Source organism: Geotrypetes seraphini, chromosome 1 (assembly GCF_902459505.1).
Source record: "Geotrypetes seraphini chromosome 1, aGeoSer1.1, whole genome shotgun sequence".
In the NCBI taxonomy this organism is placed as follows: domain Eukaryota; kingdom Metazoa; phylum Chordata; class Amphibia; order Gymnophiona; family Dermophiidae; genus Geotrypetes; species Geotrypetes seraphini.
Window position 1 is genome coordinate 525,573,488 of NC_047084.1, and position 19,699 is coordinate 525,593,186.

A 19,699-nucleotide genomic window follows, 5' to 3' on the forward strand; every position below is an offset into this window, starting at 1 on the left:
AAGGTTGTCCGTTATCACCGCTCCTTTGCAATCTAGCACTTGAGCCTGTTCCTTCATTCCATACGTAATAATGTCAACATCAAAGGTGCTCAGTGTGGCAACACAGAAGTAAAGTTTTCAGCTTACGCAGACGATGTGTTCATATATACAAATCCAGACTCGTTGCCTGAATTGTTATCAACCATAAAGGCCTATTCCAGCATATTGGGCTAAAAACTCAATAACACTAAGACTAAACTTATGCCTCTAAATTCCCTGGTTCATCAATTTGAGGTTAAGCATCATAATTTTCAGTGGTCTGATAAAAAAATCAAACACCTGGGTATTAACTTTGGTAACACCATTGATTCAACTATGGAGCATTGCACTACTCACATACTTCAGCTTATTAAAGATCAAATTTCTAAATGGACCCCATTAAGATTATTGTTGTGGGGGCGCTTAGAGGCTATCAAAATGGTTTTAATTCCAAAGATTATATATACCTTAAGCATGTTGCCGATGTACTGCATCCATCTTTGTATAAAAAAAATTGACACGTCTATCTCAGTATCTTTGGAATAACAGTACTCCCCGGGTTGCACTTAAAAAATTGAAATGCTGTAAGAAAGATGGTGGAGTCAACTTTCCTGATTATTTTGACTATCATTGCGCTTTCCTTCTACGTCAGGGTTCCCACTGGATACTTTACGACACACTTTCATCGGACAATATTGTATGGCTTCCTTTTGAAAAGGATCGACACCACCCTTATTCTTTGCAGTGTCTCCCCTTCATGGAACCGCCCAATAATGAACTTGGCAAGGATCACATATTGTTAGCTATGAGAACGGTCTTTAAACAGATTGACTGCCTACTTAACTGCCTCTGGCTTGGCACACACTACTCTCCAATATGGAGAAATGACTCAATTAGAATACAAAAACATATGATTGATTGGACACAATGGGAAAGAGCTAGCATCTGGCAGATGAAACATCTTCGTGATGCGAATGGAGTGACTCCATTTGACACCCTATGCAATACCACAGGATTGTCAGCTACTAGACAATATCAAAGTATTCAACTCAAACATGTCATACAAGGACTTCTCCACTCTAATTCAGTGCTAGATAATACACCGGATGTTTTCACTCTTTGTCTGTCTTTTGCTTGTAAACGAAAAGAAGCGTCTCAGTGGTACAAGGTAATAAGGCTTAAAAAAAACATTGAGACCACAAGACGCTGAATCTCGCTGGAATGATGAGTTACAATTAGACGTGAAAGTAGAGGATTGGCAAATGTTGTGGACTCGTACATCCTTAGTGTACAGGGCTGCTTCTTTTCTTCAAACATGCTTTTTCTTGCTCCACAGGGCCTACTGGACTCCCAGTCGATTATCCAAACTCAGCCCCAACAGATGTGCCAACTGTTAGTCCTGTGGTTTCTCAAGGGGTACGCTCTGCCACATGTTATTTGACTTCCCATTGTTTCAGATCTTCTGGAACAGGGTGTAGAAGGACATTTGTTCTCTGATTCAGGTGACTTCCCCATTGACATAGGCCATCATTATTGCGGGGGGGGGGGGCATGGATCTTCAATGTCATTAACTGAGGAATCAGAACATCTGATGCATCTACTAATCCTCATAGCCATAAAGCTTATTCTTTCCAATTGGAAAAACTTGGAAGCAATGGAGTACGCTGAGTGGTGGAACTCAGTTTGCATAACTGTTAGATTTGAACATATCGCAGCAGAAAGGACTCAATCACTGAAAAAGTTTGATAGAATGTTGCCCCGCTGTTAGAATTTGCTAAATTGCCTTACTCTTAATACCCATTGATTTCTCCTCAGCCTTGGGTCTCTTGAACAAAGGTTATTTAATTGACAAATTATGCAACTGCATGGTTCAGATGGAGCTGCTCTCCTTGTAATTTTTAGAAGTAGTAACATTGTATGCTATACATATGACATATAGATGTTATCGATTCTTTAGTACTATTCTCATGATTTCAAGCTTTGCTTATTCCTTCCCCTATTCCTTTATTTCTTTCTTTCCCTTCCCTTCTCGTCCTCAATTCTACAGAGGCATTGTGACGTATTTTACTTTCATAATTTGTATTGTATAATCTTGAAATGATGTCATATGTATTTTTCATGTTTTCTTACCAAAAATTTAATAAAATTTTCATGAACTAAGAAAAAAAAAGAATAGTCTTACTGGGTCAGACCAATGGTCCATCAAGCCTAGTACTCACGGTGGCCAATCCAGGTCACTAATACCTGGCCAAAACCCAAGGAGTAGCAATATTCCATGCTACCAATCCAGGGCAAGCAGTGGCTTCCCCCATGTCTTTCTCAATAACAGACTATGGACTTTTCCTCCAGGAAATTGTCCAAACCTTTCTTAAAACCAGCTACGCTATCTGTTCTTACCACAATCTCTGGCAGTGTGTTCCAGAGCTTAACTATTCTCTGAGTGAAAAAAAATTTCCTCCTATTGGTTTTAAAAGTATTTCCCTGAAACTTTACGTGTCCGCTAGTCTTTGTAATTTTTGATGGAGTGAAAAATCAATCCACTTGTACCAGTTCTACTCCACTCAGTATTTTATAGACTTCAATCATATCTCCCCTCAGTTGTCTCTTTTCCAAGCTGAAGAGCCCTAACCTTTTTAGTGTTTCCTCATACGAGGACTAGTTCCGTCCCCTTTATCAGCTTGGTTGCTTTTCTTTGAACCTTTTCTAGCGGCACTATATTTTTATTGAGATAAGGAGACCAGAATTGAACACTATGGAGCGATACAGGGGCATTATAACATTCTTAGTCTTGTTATAACTGTTCCTTTTTAAATAATTCCTAGCACCCTGTTTGCTTTTTTGGCCACCGCCGCACATTGGATGGAACGGTTCATCATATTGTCTACGATGACACACAGATCCTTTTCTTGGGCGCTAACCCCCAAGGTGGCCCTAGTATCCGGTAAATGTGATTCAGGTTATTCTTCCTAATGTGCATCACTTTGCATTTGTCCACATTAAGGAGTCTTTTTACAAAGCCGCGCTAGAGGTTTTATCGCATGCACCGGATTAGCGCACGCTAGCCGGAAATCTACCACCTGCTCAAAAGGAGGCGGCAGCGACTAGCACATGCAACAATCTAGCGTTCGCTATTCCGCGCATTAAGGCCCTAGTGCGGCTTTGTTAAAGGAGCCCTAAATTTCATCTGCCACTTGGAGGCCCAGTCTTCAGTTTCCTAAGGTCTGCCTGCAATTTTTCATAATCCGTGTGCATTTTATCAGCTTTGAACAGTCTAGTATCATCTGCAAATTTAATCACCTCGCTTGTCGTTCCAATTTCCAGATCATTTATAAATAAGTTGAATAACACTGTTTACTCTCCTCCATTGAGAAAAATGACCATTTAACCCTACTCTCTGTTTTCTATCCAATAACCAATTCCTAATCCACAACTGAACTTTGCAACCTATTCCATGACTTTAATTTTCTCAGGAGTCTCTCGTGAGGAACTTAAAGCTTTCTAAAAATCTAAATACACTACATCAACCAGTTCAAGTTCAATTTATTTAATATACTGCAAATATAAAACCAAGATAAATCTAAGCAGTTTACAATAAAATGTAAAAAGAATTTTAAAAACAAGAATAAAAAATAAAATGGGTAGGAAAAAAAATAGACAAAACATGAAATTTGGAGAAACAGTAAGACAACCATAGAAACATCAGGAAAGGAAGGAATTGGTAGGTACTGTAACAATAAAACAACAAAAAAAAGAATAGGTTGGGGAGAGGGAAAGAACGAACGATGTGGTTAGGAATGTAAAAAAAAATTGAATTCTTTCTGCCCACACTAAGTGAAATGAAAAATTTTCAGGAATGCCAGTGTATGTAAATTTTGCCTGCTATATTTGCAAAGTGAGGAGATTAAGAACAGAAAGCCACGGAAAAGTAGTATGCCTTTAATTGCACCTTTATAGGTCACAAATTATTTTTCTAAGCGAAGATAGAGGCAGAGAGTTCCAGAGAGTAGGAGCCATGACAGAGAGAAAATAATTTCTATGAAAGTCAAGGAAGAATTTTCAAAAAGAGGGAACATCTAATAACTACTGTTGTAAAGAACGTAGCGTTCTTTATGGCAAGTACGGTACCAAGAGACTAAACATAGCGTTCTTTGTGGAGAGTACGGTAGCAAGAGACTATATAGAAAGGAGGGAAGACCACTTGATAGAAATTGGTGAGGCAAGATCTCCCTCAGCTGAACCCATGCTGACTCCGTCTCAAATAAAAATATTGGGAGTCACATTAGACACACATTTGACAATGGTTGAACACACGAACATAGTGGTAAAAGTGTTTCCTGACATTATGGAAGTTAAAGACCATCAAAAACTACTTTGACCCATTATCATTTAGATTACTAGTACAATCGCTAGTGCTTTCTACACTGGACCATTGCAATATCGTTTATATGGGTATACCCCAAAAAACCAGTGAGGAAACTTTAGAATTGTTCAGAACACAGCGGTCCGCTTGATATTTGGATTGAAAAAAAGCGACCATGTTAACCCCTACTACAGACTGCTACACTGGCTGCCAATGGAGGCACGAATAACATTCTAATATTTCAAATATGTCCACTCCTGCGTATAAGTCTGAAATTTTTTAACAATTTTTAGCAATCTGTATATTGTAATTCGCTGCCTTTTAAGATTCTGCATACTGTAATTCTCTGACTATCTGCATTTTTGTAACTCGCTGATTGTCCAGCTCTCTTCAATATGAACTGCCTAGAAGTCTCACGACTATGGCGGTATAGAAGAATAAAGTTATTATTAAATCATGTCTAACTTTGAAATCTTTTTATGCCTTCCCATTATTGTTTTATCATTCTATTCTTCATTTTCATCATTTTCCAGTATTTTCTTTGAGTTTAGTTAATTTCAGTCAATTTGACTTTTGTATTAGCCATTTTCTCCTCCATGTCAGAGGGTGCCAAACGGCTTCAAGAAATGTACTCAACATAAGTGGACCATTTAAGGCTCTGACTCCCACAATTAATGTGTTCATTGTCTAGGTCCTGAAGATCAGGACATTTGTTGTGAACTCTGTGAATGCAAAAGAGATCACTCAAAGCCTGACAAATTCAGTGCAATAAACTTTGTTTCAGCATCGACCTCAAGCATGGCAGGAAATCCGAGGCCCAATGCTCAACCTACATTGACATTGACAAAGGTGTCAACACCGCTTGCACTGATGCTGCAAAGAAAATTGTTGTAAGGTTGTTCATATAGAGTACTGTACCCTGCCTTGATGCAGGGATGCTGGTGTGATTCATCCCCTGAATCAAATGGGGGAAGCTGATGGTGATAATTGTATTACGCAAAATATAAGGGGGGGCATTACTAATATGCCCCCCTTAACTAATATGTATTAGATACACTTTTAGTTAAGACTTTAAAAGACACTTATATTGTAGCTGAATAATAGAGATCCTTTAGTAACCTGTGACACAGCAAAGATAGCACACAGAGTACATATTTTTCCTTCATAAAACAAAATATTTTGGTTTAATGTCTGGAACAAGATGGAGCCATAACATAACAGGCCCTGGAAATGAGCTAAAATTCACACTGACATATTTGTCGCTTGATGAGTTACGGGAAATCATGTGACTATAACCATGTGGTTGCAGAAATGTATTGTTTAGCAAATGAGAAAGTTTCTGGTAAACATTTTTCTTCCAGTAGTTGTTTAGATGGTTTAGAGAGAGCACATCTGTTTATAAGAACATAGTTTTCTTCCACTTACATAGTTAGGGCAAATATTGATGAGTTAGCATGTTGTGAGTTAAGTCACTTCTGTCCAAACTTCACTGGCTCCCAGTGATTTCCAGAGTTCATTTCAAGTGTGCCTGCCTGGCTTTTAAGACCATTCACGGCATCCTCCCCACCCCCCCTAATCCCACTTTCTCATAACTCCTCGAGTCCTGACTCCACCAGGCCCACCCAAAAACATAAATTATCCTTCCCCTCTCTACATGGCATTATCTATGCAGGTAAACTGGGAAAATCCCTCCTTTTCAAAATCACAGGGTTTTGGAACAATCTTACTGTCCCACTACAGAACCTGAACTCCCTCCAACTATTCCGTAAGCACCTGAAAACTTGGCTTTTCACAAAATTGTAATTTTCTCTTCTCCCTTCTCGCATCCCCTACCCTTTCTCTTCCCCCTTTACGCAACCCCTACCCTTTATTCTGCTCTTCCTATATTTAAGTTCTTGTAAAACGTGCCAAGCTCTACATCTGTGGAGAAGATGCGGTATATAAACTTAAGGTTTAGTTTAGTTTAGTCACTGTTCCTAAGGAAATTACTAGCAAAGTAGAATTAAGAAACCATGTGACTTCAATTTGTAAATGGATTGTGATTGGAAGATGTACCACCTATGTATGTTTAATAATGAATTAATTAATGATGCCAATAAAATGGCCAGTCACCTGTATTTGGGAAGCCTTTCTGATGTCCCATTATTTTAGCTGATACAGAAACACTTCTCAAAGATTCTATTATCTAGCTACACTTGAGTGTGGAATTCTTTCTCTGATCTCCCCAGAAATAGAATTAAGAACTGAGGAATATATGGAAGTATTAGGAAGCAGGTAGATAGCCTGTTTATATGACTTAAGCCAAACAGCTTGGTGCCGTGCTCTGTTCTATCTCTGGGAAAATCAGGTAAGACCATGTTCTGTAATTTCTTTTTCTGAAGCAGCTTGATAGGGAAAAGCTATGAGGGATATTATGGGAAACCGCAGTTTGTTTAAATATATTAAGAAAAGCCACGGGGTTAGTATGGCTTTGACTGATCAGGGTAATATTAGAGAAGATTTCCAGGGAATTTTCATACCCATCTCTTAATAGCACTCAGTGTTTTCTGTGAGGTTGCTTCTAGAATGATTGATATCTAGAAGAGCTGTTGCTTATATGAGTGATAAGACATGGGTAGAGAAATTTCTGTTTTTGCAGAAGCACTGTGATTAGAAGATAAAAGGAGATATAGGGCTTTCTTCGTTTATACTGTTGTCAGTGCTAGGAGTTTGTTTATGACATGGTGAAACTGAAGAACACATATAAAAGAATGTGACTGATTATTGCACTATAGTGATGCTACTGGACATACAGGGGTAAAACAAAAATTCCATGGTCATGCTGATGTTTTTGAGTACTCATCTTAAATTGCTATATTTTTTTTATCACCGCTGGAGGTTAGAGAACACAGTTCCCCTACTGACAGGCAGTGTGTGTGTTGCTTTGCTGTTTTGCAAAAAATGTGTGAACTACCATTTTTCGCTCCATAAGATACACTATTTCCACCCCCGAAAAGAGGGGTGCGTCTTATGGAGTGAATACACCTCTGCGCGCCCCCCCCCCTCGGTGTTCTGCAGCTGCTCATCGCCCCCCCCCCCCCCTTGTGCTACTCGCTGCTGCAGGAAAGGAAGAGAACGGCCAGCAGCATATAATCTGGCCCACAAGTCTTGCCCTGACATCAATTCTGGCCCGGACCTTATCTCTGACGTCAGAATTGACATCCTGAGAAGGCTTGTGGACCCGATTGCATGCCGCTGGCCCTTCATGGAGTTGCAGTAGCAGGAGTCTAGCCGCTGCCGTGTCGGCAGTTGTGGCAGTAGGAGTCGGCTGCTTTGCTGTGTCGGCAGCAGGAGTCAGCTGCTACCATATCGGCAGTGGCGTCAGGTATGCGCGTTGAGTGTGGTGTGGTTCAGGAGTGCAGGAGCCTCATTTTGGTCGGAGGAGCTGACTTTTTGGTCTTCCGTGGAGGGATCTTCGAGCTCCTTAGATATCGGCAGTGCTGCAGTTCCTGCGATGGGGCCTTGAAGATCATGACGGCCCATTCCTGTGGCAAGTTCAGGGGGGGTTCAATGGGGGAGGGTGTGTGTGTGTAGCTTGGGGAGTGTGTTCTAGTGGCATGGCCTGGGAGGTGAGCCTCTGGTTATTTGGGGTAGTGGGGTGTTGGTAGGTTGGGGGTTTACCAGGGTTTGGTGAAGGGGATTTTTTGTGCTCCTTATGGTGCCAGCTAAAAAGTCTGGTTCCAGGGGAGGGAGGGATTGTTCTGCAGTGGTGGCAATGCCTGGTGGACCAGGGAGGAGGAATCGGCATGGCAAGGAGGAAGGCAGGCTTTGGTGCGGGAGGGAGGGAGTAAGGCAGGCAGGCTTCGGTGCAGGAGGGACATAGAAACATAGAAATAGACGGCAGATAAGGGCCGCAGCCCATCCAGTCTGCCCACCCTAATGACCCTCCCCTACCTTTACCTTGTGAATAGATCCCACGTGTCGATCCCATTTGGCCTTAAAATCAGGCACACAGCTGGCCTCAATCACCTGAAGTGGAAGACTATTCCAGCGATCAACTACTCTTTCAGTAAAAAAGAACTTCCTGGTGTCACCTCGCAGTTTCCCGCCTCTGATTTTCCACGGATGCCCTCTTGTTGCCGTGGGACCCTTGAAAAAGAAGATATCTTCCTCTGTCTTGACGCGGCCCGTGAGATATTTGAACGTCTCGATCATGTCTCCCCTCTCTCTGCGCTCCTCGAGCGAGTACAGCTGCAACTTTTCCAACCGTTCCTCGTACGGGAGATCCCTGAGTCCCGAGACCATCCGAGTGGCCATTCTCTGGACCGACTCCAACCTCAGCACGTCCTTGCGATAATGCGGCCTCCAGAATTGCACACAGTACTCCAGGTGGGGCCTCACCATGGATCTATACAATGGCATAATGACCTCCGGCTTACGGCTGACGAAACCCCTGCGTATGCAACCCATGATTTGTCTTGCCTTAGATGAAGCTTTCTCCACTTGATTGGCAGCCTTCATGTCCTCACCGACAATCACCCCTAAGTCCCCTAAGACGAAGGACAAAGGCAGTGAGGGGGAGGGGGCAAGAACTCAGGACATAGGAAGGAGGGAGGGAATAGAGACAATTGTTGGGCCTGAGGAAGTAAGGAAGGAAAGAAAGAAAAAGAACTATCTAGTGCAACCAGAAATCACCAGACAACAAAGATAGGATTTCAATTTAGTGATCAAAATCTGTCTGCTGCAAACATCCAGCACAAAATTCCGCGCTCTTCTTCTAAACTGAATACAAATCTTACTAATAAAACGGCCACTACCCTACCAACCTCAGCGAAATCATCTTCACCCCGATTCTCAAAGACCCCAAAGGACCGATAGACCAAACAGCCAACTACAGACCCATTGCCTCTATTCCACTCTACGTCAAAATAATAGAAGGACTAGTTGCCAAATTCCTCTCCAATTACCTAGCAAACCATAACATACTCCATCCCACACAATCCGGCTTCAGAAACAACTTCAGCACGGAAACACTACTAGGATCTCTCTTGGACACAGCCAGACATCTCAGCACAGGAAAAAAAAATGATGCTCATACAACTAGACCTTATCGCTGCATTCGACTTGGTGGACCATAACATTCTACTACAAATCCTGGATGCAATAGGTATCACAAATAAAGTATACACATGGTTTGAAGGATTCCTTAAATCAAGAACCTATAGAGTAAAATCAGACAAACAAAAATCTGAACCTTGGTCAAACCCCTGCAGAGTTCCCCAAGGATCCCCTCTATCCCCGATTCTCTTCAATCTCTATACAGCCTCCCTCAGCTCTCACCTGGACAAACAAGGCATAACCTCCTACAGCTATGCCGATGACATTACCATTCTCATACCCTTCGATCAACCTGAACTCTCCATGACGAACACAATATACCAAACACTAAAATCAATAGCAACCTAGATGAAAGATCACAAACTGAAATTGAACCCAGATAAAACGAAATTCATCCTCCTAGAAAACAACAAAATACCAACCATAACCAACATTGAAATCAACGCAATCAACTACCCCATACAAACCACCCTAAAACTGCTAGGAATAACTATCGACAGATGCTGCACCATGCAATCGCAAATCAATAAAACAATACAAAATTCATTCTTAGTCATGAGAAACTTAAGACAAATTCGGAAATTCTTCGAGAAAACTCAATTCCAGCTCATAGTTCAGTCCTTAATACTAGGTCTACTTGACTACTGTAATATCCTCTACCTCCCATGCCCTACAACCATAACAAAACAACTACAAACTATCCAAAACACAGCACTAAGACTCTTCTACTCATTAAAGAAACATGATCACATTACAGAAGCATATCTCCAATCGCACTGGCTTCCGATCCCAGCAAGAATACAATTTAAATTCTACTGTCTACTTTTTAAGACTTTATATGGAGACAGTCCAAACTACCTGAATAACCGCCTCATCCACAACACCGCAACCAGACATAGGAAAACTCACACCCCATTCTCATACCCCCCAATTAAGGAGGTCAAACGGAAAAAACTATGATGGCCTCCTGGCCACTCAAACAGCCAAACTAGACAACCAAATCGCCAATCTACTGACGGCATCCCTAGACTACAAGACTTTTAGAAAAGAAATAAAGACCATACTCTTCAAGAAAACTCTGAAAAAAGAAATAATACCGCAAGTCTCAAACTCCACCTCTCACTAAAGCCAACTACCCCAAACAAATAACCTTACCCATTTCTCACTCTTTTTGAAAATGACCAATTTTTTTTTTTTTTTTTTTTAAGTTCTTGTTGTAATACATCTTGGATAATTCTTTTGTAATCCGCCTTGAATTGCAAGATAATGGTGGAATAGAAATCCCTAATGTAATGTAATGTAATATATTTGTCTATTTTTCTAGGGGGCTAGGTTCAGAGACACAATTTGGTTCAGAATATTTTTTACTTGGTTTTTCCTCCTCTAAATCTAGGGTGCGTCTTATGGTACGACAAATATGGTATTTGAAACTTAGAAAAAAAGCGTCTGAATTGAAGCTAGATTATGATGATCTGTGCTCCAACAGGAATGCATGTCACAATTTAGAATTGCATATCTATAACTATGTATGAGATGTTTTTAATTCTGAGCAGTATGTTTCCCTCTCATTATTCTTCAGAATTCTGGGAGCTGTAGTACCATTTTTCTTTAACTACGTATGTGAAGGTGCATTCTTTTTCTCTCATTATCTAAGTCTTTATAACTAAATGATCTGTAAATGCTGTCTTTTTCTTTGAATTGTTAGGTACAACTGGGAATTAACTTTTGCTTTGTTTGCTCTTCCTTTCCTGTCAATGGGAGATAACCCAATGAAACACAAAACAAATGTTAGTGCCCTGTATGTGGCTTTCCAAGGAGATCACTAATTGTAAATGGAAGAATAACAATAATAATAAAAGACTATGTAATAATTGAGACACCTCAGTACGGGCCTGGATTAAACGTGGGTAACTTTCATGGCCCTAGGCAGAAAACTCATAGATGACAAGCACCAGGTTTAAATAAAACCTAAATAAGTTCTGCCCCGTACATCATATGGTCTCTGATAGTTATAAGTTTAAATAAAACAATTAGTGAAGAATTTTGAGAGGAAACTAGAGGGGCAAAAAAGCGGCTAAAAAAGCCGTCCTTAAAAATATTAACGAAATTGTCAAAGTGCAAAGTGCTACGTGCAAAATGAGTAAAACTTTTTTTGAAGATTAGTATCTAAAGTGCAAAAAAATAAGCAAGCGATTATTGCATTCAAAGTTCATAAATAGATGAATTCATGAGTACATCCCAACATGTAAATGCAAATCATAATTCATTTAGTCCATTCATTGAGCTTATCTCATAAAATAAGGAGAAAATTTCATTCAAAGTTCATAAGTAGATCCCACACGTGACCACTCCAGATCACGGTTCATTTAATTCATTCAATAAACTGTAGCGATTCCTGTGTGGCAAATGGAACAAAGCCCACTCAGTTTCTATGGGCTTCATCGCATTTGCTGCATCAGGAATCGCTACCGTTGCTTTATAAAATGGGCCTTAGATTTTTGTAGTAAATAACACTGGTCAATAAGCATTTTGCTACTGGTGTTCTGTCACCTGTATCTTAACAAGGGCCCCATGCTGACTCTAAATCTGGAAACAGTCAGTTTGTGTTTATATCATTTTTGTCATAACGCTACCGTGAAGTGTCGGTATTTTACTGCTTCTGTAACAATATTGCAATTTATGACAGCTCATCAATCACATATACCAGTAATTTGAAAGTTTATACTAAAAGGTGATTGTGCTGCTTTTTCTACCTGTGCATTTTTATATTTTGTTTATTTTTGTCTAAGATATAATTATTATGAACAGACAAGGTTGTGTTAACCATCCTGATAATTTAGGTTATGTTTTGCGGACAATTTACTGCACAAGATCAGTGAAAGAATCTGTCCATCAGACTTCAAAGTGCATACAAGCATTATTTTGGCTGTAAAGTTGGTGACCAAGAAAAGCGTGGGCACCTCATGTGTGTTGCATTATCTGCTATTCCGGATTAACACTGTGGTTGAATGGGAAATGGAAGAGGATGCTTTTGCTGTACCCATGGTGTGGCGTGAACCAACGACTCACCACTCAGACTTATTTTTGCATGACAAAAATTGCTGGATTCACAAAGAGGAACAAATCAAATTGTGTATCCTGATTGCCCATCAGCAATTAAACCTGTTCCTCATGACTCAGAGAATCCAGTTCCAATTCCTCCTTCCGTATCTACAGCACAATGTGCCGAAAGTTCAGATGAAGAATGTGCCTCTGCTGCTGTGGAGGAGTTGTATGAACCTGAAGTGGATGAAAAACAACCTCACGAAGATCTTAATGATCTGGTTAGAGACTTGTCACTGTCAAGGAGAAAACAGAATTGTTGGGTTCAAGGCTGAAGCAATGGAATCTTTTAAGGCAGGATACCAAAATATCTTTTTTCCGTGATCGTCACACCATCCTGGCTTGTGCTGATATGGCAAACTGTCTAAAAAATCAGTAACGTGTATCTCAGAAACCTGATGTGCTAGCTGAATTTCAGTTACAGATCTGAAATCAGCATCATTTTTTTTTTTTTAATCAATAAATGTTTATTGAAAAAGTTTTGAGAAAATTATACAAACCAGAATATAAATATCAGGGACATCAACAGATAGGAGAGCAAGCATATAAAAAGCTCCCTGAAATCAGCATCATTAAGTTAACTAAGAACACTTCTTAAGTTCTCAGTCGCAAAGAAAAACTTTTTTGTTGTTGTTGTTGAACAGTGTAATTAAATCAATTGAAACCTTTCCAAGAAACAGTTCTGGTGTACAACTAATATAAAATGTTTAAATTCATTCAGTGTTTTTGGATATTTAGTTTTGTTGAAACACTAACAGCTAGATAGGCCCTGTTGTAAAAAAATGAATGTTCTCTTTTTGTACTTTGAGAATTTAGAAAAGGGATTTGTATTGGCTGTCTAAGGTTCTTAGACTAATCTTGTGCATTTTGGGCAGGTTGTTAGCAATAAAACTTGGGTTATATTTTAAACATGAAAATGTTCATGTGCCATAATATTTATACAAAACTACATAACGGCTTTAGCTGGTATTGTATGTTAGACTGCATAAACTCGTTTCTTAAGTCAGACATTTTGTATATATCATCTTTCAGTGGTTATTTTTTCCACTAGTATACTGTTTCAGCTGATGTTATCTTAATCCCTATTAGGTTGAACTTGAAAGAAAATTGGAATCATCAACAAAGTCAAAGCTGCACTATAAGCAACAGTGGGGACGAGCTTTGAAAGAACTTGCAAGATTAAAGCAGGTTTGTAATATCCAAGGAATAAATTGTACCCTCATTTTTGTCCTATACAAAAAAACAAACAAACCATATCCATACATATAAATTTGTTTGCTGTGTAAATAGTTTTGTGACATATGGCTAGGACTGAAAATAATTTTTTACTTTCTAATTTTTTTAAGGCAGTAGTCCTGTTATATTGTTTTAATAAAGTTATTGTATCTTAATACCTCTTTCCCTCTTAAGAGATACTTACTGTGCTGTAGCTCTGATCATTGTTTATGCAGTTTCTTATTTAAATTGGATTAGTACCATGTTAATTTTGTAGCGCCTCTGGTGCAGAGCCATGGGGATGTAATCTATTCCAGCAATTTGTCACACAAGAGCCCTCTGGAGTACCATACAAAACATTTGCTTAGTGAGGATTAGACGTTGAAAGCCATATCTAAGATTGTTAATAAATGTTAATGACAAAACCCAGCTGGTAAGTCTTGGAAATGAGATCTAATGCTTATTGCCTGTTGCCAAAAATGTTTAAGCAGAGATTTCCATTACTCAAAGGTGACCTAGTGCAGTCTGTTTTGTGACTTGCAAAAGCATAATGTAATGTCTCAGTAGTTAGCAAAGCCCTTTTTCTGTTCTTAGTTTTGTGATGGGTTATTTTTTATTCTAGATCCCCTGTATTTTATGTCTAGTATCTTCTCTATAAGCTTACTGTGATTGTTAGTGATGTGGATGATTGAATAATGAAATGCAGTAGCAGTTACACGAGCAATCCTAGTGTAGATAATATAGTGTGTTTTTCTGCTAGTAGGCATTCAATATAATTAGAATTTTTAAACTTCATTGACTTTATCTTCATTTATGGCTTCTATTTATAGGCTACTAGATATTTATTCCATAATTTTCATTTGATCGCCTGAATGCAAATCTATCATCTGTTTGCTTGATAGAAAACAGAGAAAATGAGAAGTGAAGTTTAATATGGTTGCTATAAATCACCAATAATATCAAATTTTAATTTTTTTTTAACAGCAAAGTAGTAAAGTATCAAAATAACAGTTTAGCATTCAAGAAGATCTTACAGTAGTGTACTGAATGTGTCTATTTGATTTCGCACATGACGCTTTTACTTTCAGGTGACAATTTATGGCTATTTATTTTCTCTGTTTCACAGTACATTGCAGTAAGTAAGTATAGAGGACAGCCACTTAGTTAATGAAGAGAAGGAAGGGTATTATGCATGCTGAAAGATTTTCCAATTGGGTTTGTTAGAAAAAGGATATTTTAAGAGGCACTCTAGTTACAGTGTACAAACACACCAAGCACCTTGTAAGGATTTTACAGGTGATCTTTTGTCAGAGCAGCAATAAATAACAGGAGACATGCTCCAAAAGCAAAAGGTAATAATGAACTCCATCTTCTAAAAAAGAGGAATTGTTTTTGTTCTAAAATAGAGAAGTTTTTGTTGTTGGGGGGTTTTTCAACCATGGGTAAAATTATGGAGCATTTTGCCTACAGTAGTTATAACTATAGTAAAACATTTAAAAAGTAAAATAGACAAGCTGGTACACTAACTGGCAAATTCTATAGAGTTCGCCTAAAGTTAGGTGTCTACATTGGTGTGCCTAACTTAATTGGTTAATAGGCTTAAATCGGCACTGACAATTGACACAATAGCTCATAATTGCCGTTATTTGGACTTAAATTGAAAATTAGGCGCCTAACTCAAAAAATGCAATTCTATAAAAAGTAGGTGCCTAGTCCAAAGTGCATGGATAGGGGTGGATCATATGTGTTTTGTCGAGTTGTCTCTTTTTTAATTAGGCGCAAGTATTTAGGTGATGAAAACCATGGCATAAATACGGTACGCCTAAAGTTAGGACACCTAACGCCACTTAGGTAGTGCTAAGCATGAATTTATGCAATATGCTTAACTTTTGTAGAATCATGCTTGGTGCTGTACTAATCAGTGCCGATTTTTTAGGTGACCTTTCATAGAACTGAGCCCTAAGAACAGGCAAATCTAGCAGCTCTAATTGATTACCATATTTAAGATTGTGAAGTTTTAATTGGTGCATTGTTGGTTACAGATGTACAATATTCTTTCATTGGATCACCATTTGTAGTTCAATAGGTTTGTTATTCTAGATATATGAGCAATATCCCAGTGCTCACGAGCTGTGCAGAAAGAATCCACTCCAGCTTTTGAATCCCTCCTCCACCAGAGAGCTCTGCTGCCCCCCCCCTCAGTTTTTCCTTCTGCATATGAGCTGGAAGGAGACTCTCATCTGCTCTGGGTTTTTTTTCGGTCTTTTTCACTGTATTTTGACAGATTTTGTTGCTAAGAGCTCCCCTAGTCAAGGGTCCAGCTTTCCCTGCGTGGAGGAGAAGCAGACTGAGACTAATCCCTGTGGTACCTTTTGGCCAATCCCTCTATGGTACCTTTTGGAGCTTGGGGGTATGTTCCTCATGTAGCATTGCTTGCCTACTGTGTCAGGGATTTGAGTACAGACTGTCCAGCATATGTAGGGGGTTCAGTGGGGTCTCGCCTCCCCCTTTTTGGGTGTGCAGGGTTCAAGTCTCAGTCAGACACTGGTTAAACTGACAGCCCGAAGATTTAGTGCTGGAAGAGTGGTCCAGTTAAGTCAGTGAATTGTTTCCCAGATCTAGCTACCTTTGGAGCTGAGTCAGGCTGCAGCACATTTCCAGCACAGGTAAGTAAGGCTGTTACAGCCTATGAGAAAATCAAGGGTATGTCTTTAAAACCTGTTTCTTTCTCTTTAGTAGGTTCCTCTACTTCTAAAATCCTAAAATCGCTGTTTTTAAAAATATTTTTGTTAGTTTTCTGGAGCTGTATTTTGGCACCAAAATGCTGCTATGGTGGCCATCTTGGATTTCCCAATTTTTTAAGTTCTCCAGAAGCTTCAAATCATCTCATTTTGCCTCACAACAGACAGGGATGGAGTCCTCGGGCTCCTTTACCCCTAATTCATGCCAGTTTTGTGCTGGATGCGTGCCCAAAAAGCACCCTAGCACCTCATGCCTCGCAGTACATGAAGGGGGTATGGGAATGGTCGGCTTAGCCTCCCCTTTGCTCTCTATGACTGAGGAACAGTCGGGGTTCAGTTGGTTGGGAGTAATCACTTTCAGGGCCCTGAAATGATGGTCATCCTAAACGCAGGGGCACTGAAGCCGTGGAGCTTAAAAGACGCAAGCTGGAGTCATCTAAAGGAGACTCAGCACTGCCTACACAGCATTTTCTCTGGAATTTGTCAATCCAATGTGGAGAGCCTTTCTGTAAGGCTGTAATCCCCAAGGAGCATCTGGCAGTGCACGAGGAGGCCGGGCAAGTCTGCCTCAATTTCAGAGGCTGGCTATGATCTGGTGGGCCTTCCTGTGGGAGACTCGAGGAGATGTTGGGAGATTCATGGTCTCAGGCAGGTACTTGTGCTCTAGATACAGAGATGGTCCTCAGTCAAGGGGTTGACACCTAGGTCCGCCGACTGTTCAGACCCTTGGCTCTGTTAGATCTTATTGCTGATTATCTGCTGGAGTTAAATTTGATCTACAGCAGGTTCCTTCTGCTCCCTGCTCTATAATAAACAGAGTAAGAACCCAGTCTTCATTTCCCTTTCATCTTGATATCAGTGTATTGGTCAGGGAGCATTGATATGCTCCTGTAGGGTCCCTTAAAGTAGCCAAGACAATGACTCAACTGTATCTGATGGCACAGGAGTGTCAGCAGCTGTTTGCTCAGCTCAAGGTAGATTCCTTAGTAGTGCAGGTAAGCAAGCGCATATCCTTACCAAGTGAGGGAAACGTGCTATTGAAGGATTTGCAGGATTGCAGACTGGATGTGATTCTTAAGACAATTTGAAGTGCTGGCCTTGGAAATCAAAGCAGCTACAGCAGCTTCCTTTGTGATACGCGCCTGTCATACCATGCTGAGGAGTCTTGAGCTGGCAGAGGGCAATCCTATATCCATGCTGCTATTAGTTGGAGTGGATTATATAGTCAATGTTCTCTCTGACATCATTAGAGTCATGAGCAAAGTTTCAGCTTATTCGATCTCAGCCTGCAGAATTCTCTGAATCAGGCAATCTAATCTAATCTTTAATTTATATACTGAATCATTTCCCGAAGGAACTCGATTCGGTTTACAGTTAATTAATAATTAAGATAACATCTAGTAGATCGAATGGAGAGATTACTATTAGTTAGGATAAGATATATTTAAATAGTTAAAGGAACTGGTCTGAATAGCCATTGCGTAAACAACCAAGTTTTTAAATTTTTCTGAAATTGCTGTAACTGACCTAACAGTCTTAGAGTCTGGTAATTTGTTCCAAATTTCCACCAATTTAAATGACAAAGTTTTGCTGAGTTTCCCTGCACATTTAAGTCCTCTAGAACACAGTTCTTCAACCGCCGGTCCGCACAGGGCCGGCAAGATTGACTTACTTCAACTTCCTGCCAGTCCGCGCAGGGCCGGCAAGATCAACATCTGAAGTCTGCGCTGGGCCGGAGAGATCTTGGGGAGCCTCCGACAGTGGCTTTCTCCCCTCTCTGCAGCTCTCCTTTACTTCCCAGCGCAGCGATTCACGAAGCCAACCTCGGAGCTTTTGCTGAGTCGCGGCTGCCTCTGATGATGCAACTTCCTCTTTCCTCAGAGGTGGCGCGACCCAACAAAGGACCTGAGGCTGCCTTCGTGAATCGCTGCGCTGGGAAGTAAGAAGAGCTGCTGGGAGGGGAGAAGCTGCTGGGCAAGGGAAAAAAAAGGGACAGCTGCTACTGGAGAGGGAGAAGGAGAGATGCTTCTGGGAGGGGAGGAGGGAAAGGAATCTTGGAAGCTGCTGGGCAAGGAAAAAAAGGGACAGCTGCTACTGGAGAGGGAGAAGGAGTGATTCTGCTGGGAGGGGAGGAGGGAAAGTAATCTGGGAAGCTGCTGGGCAAGGAAAAAAAGGGACAGCTGCTACTGGAGAGGGAGAAGGAGTGATTCTGCTGGGAGGGGAGGAGGGAAAGGAATCTGGGAAGCTGCTGTGCAAGGAAAAAAAGGGACAGCTGCTACTGGAGAGGGAGAAGGAGTGATTCTGCTGGGAGGGGAGGGAAGAGAATTACTGCTGGACAGGAGGAGGGAAGGGAGAATGAAAAAAGGAAGGAAACAGCTGGCAGAGAGATTAGAGGAGAGGAAGGGGAGACACAGGCATGAGAAAGTAGAGAGATTGATGATAGGAAGGGGTCAGCAGAAGAATAAGCAGAGAGGGACAACGATGATAGATCTGGTGTGGGAGAGATAAAAATGAAGAGAGCAGTGAAGCTGGAATGAATCATGTAAAAAGGAGAGAGGGGGCACAAGCTGGATGGAAAGGGGAGAGGGGCATAGAAAGAAGACAGATACCATATGAAAGGGGGAGAGGACAGACAGTGGATGGAAGGGGCAGATGCTGGATTGAAGAGACAGAGAGGGCAGACGCTGGAAGGAAGAGACTGAAAAGAAGATTGAAAGCAAAAGGTAGAAAAAGATTGAAAGCAAAAGGTAGAGACGACAAAAGGTAGAAAAAAATAATTTTATTTCTATTTTGTGATTAGAATATATCAGATTTGAAATATATATCCTGCTAGAGCTGGTGTTAGACATAACTGGGGACTACAAAGCCCAGGCAGTGCTTCTTTAGCTTCCAGCTGGCTTAGGGCACTCTGTGACCAGGGGACTTTTGCCCTAGTTGCAGTCCCCTAAAACTATTCCTGTCATGTGTGACTGCAGTATTCTGTTAGCATGATATTTCTGTGTAGCATTCTGTAATAATTTGGCTTGTTCAGTTTTCTTGATAGTAGAGGGAATATATGTGAAGGGGAGGGGAGACAGGGGTTTTGTTGATCCTGCTCTGAATTATTTGTATTTATAAAATGACAATTGTACAGAATATTGTTTCTTTTTATACTTTAATAAAATGC

At 40.5% G+C, this 19,699-nt stretch overlaps 1 protein-coding gene across 1 annotated transcript in view; it reads left to right on the plus strand.

Moving 5' to 3' along the window:
* Nucleotides 1–19,699, plus strand: part of CEP120 (centrosomal protein 120) — a 247,075-nt gene that overhangs the window by 193,658 nt on the left and 33,718 nt on the right. The window contains exon 18 of the mRNA XM_033929005.1: nt 13,667–13,765. Coding sequence (XP_033784896.1) covers nt 13,667–13,765 — 99 coding nt within the window. The remainder of the gene's footprint in view (nt 1–13,666; nt 13,766–19,699) is intronic.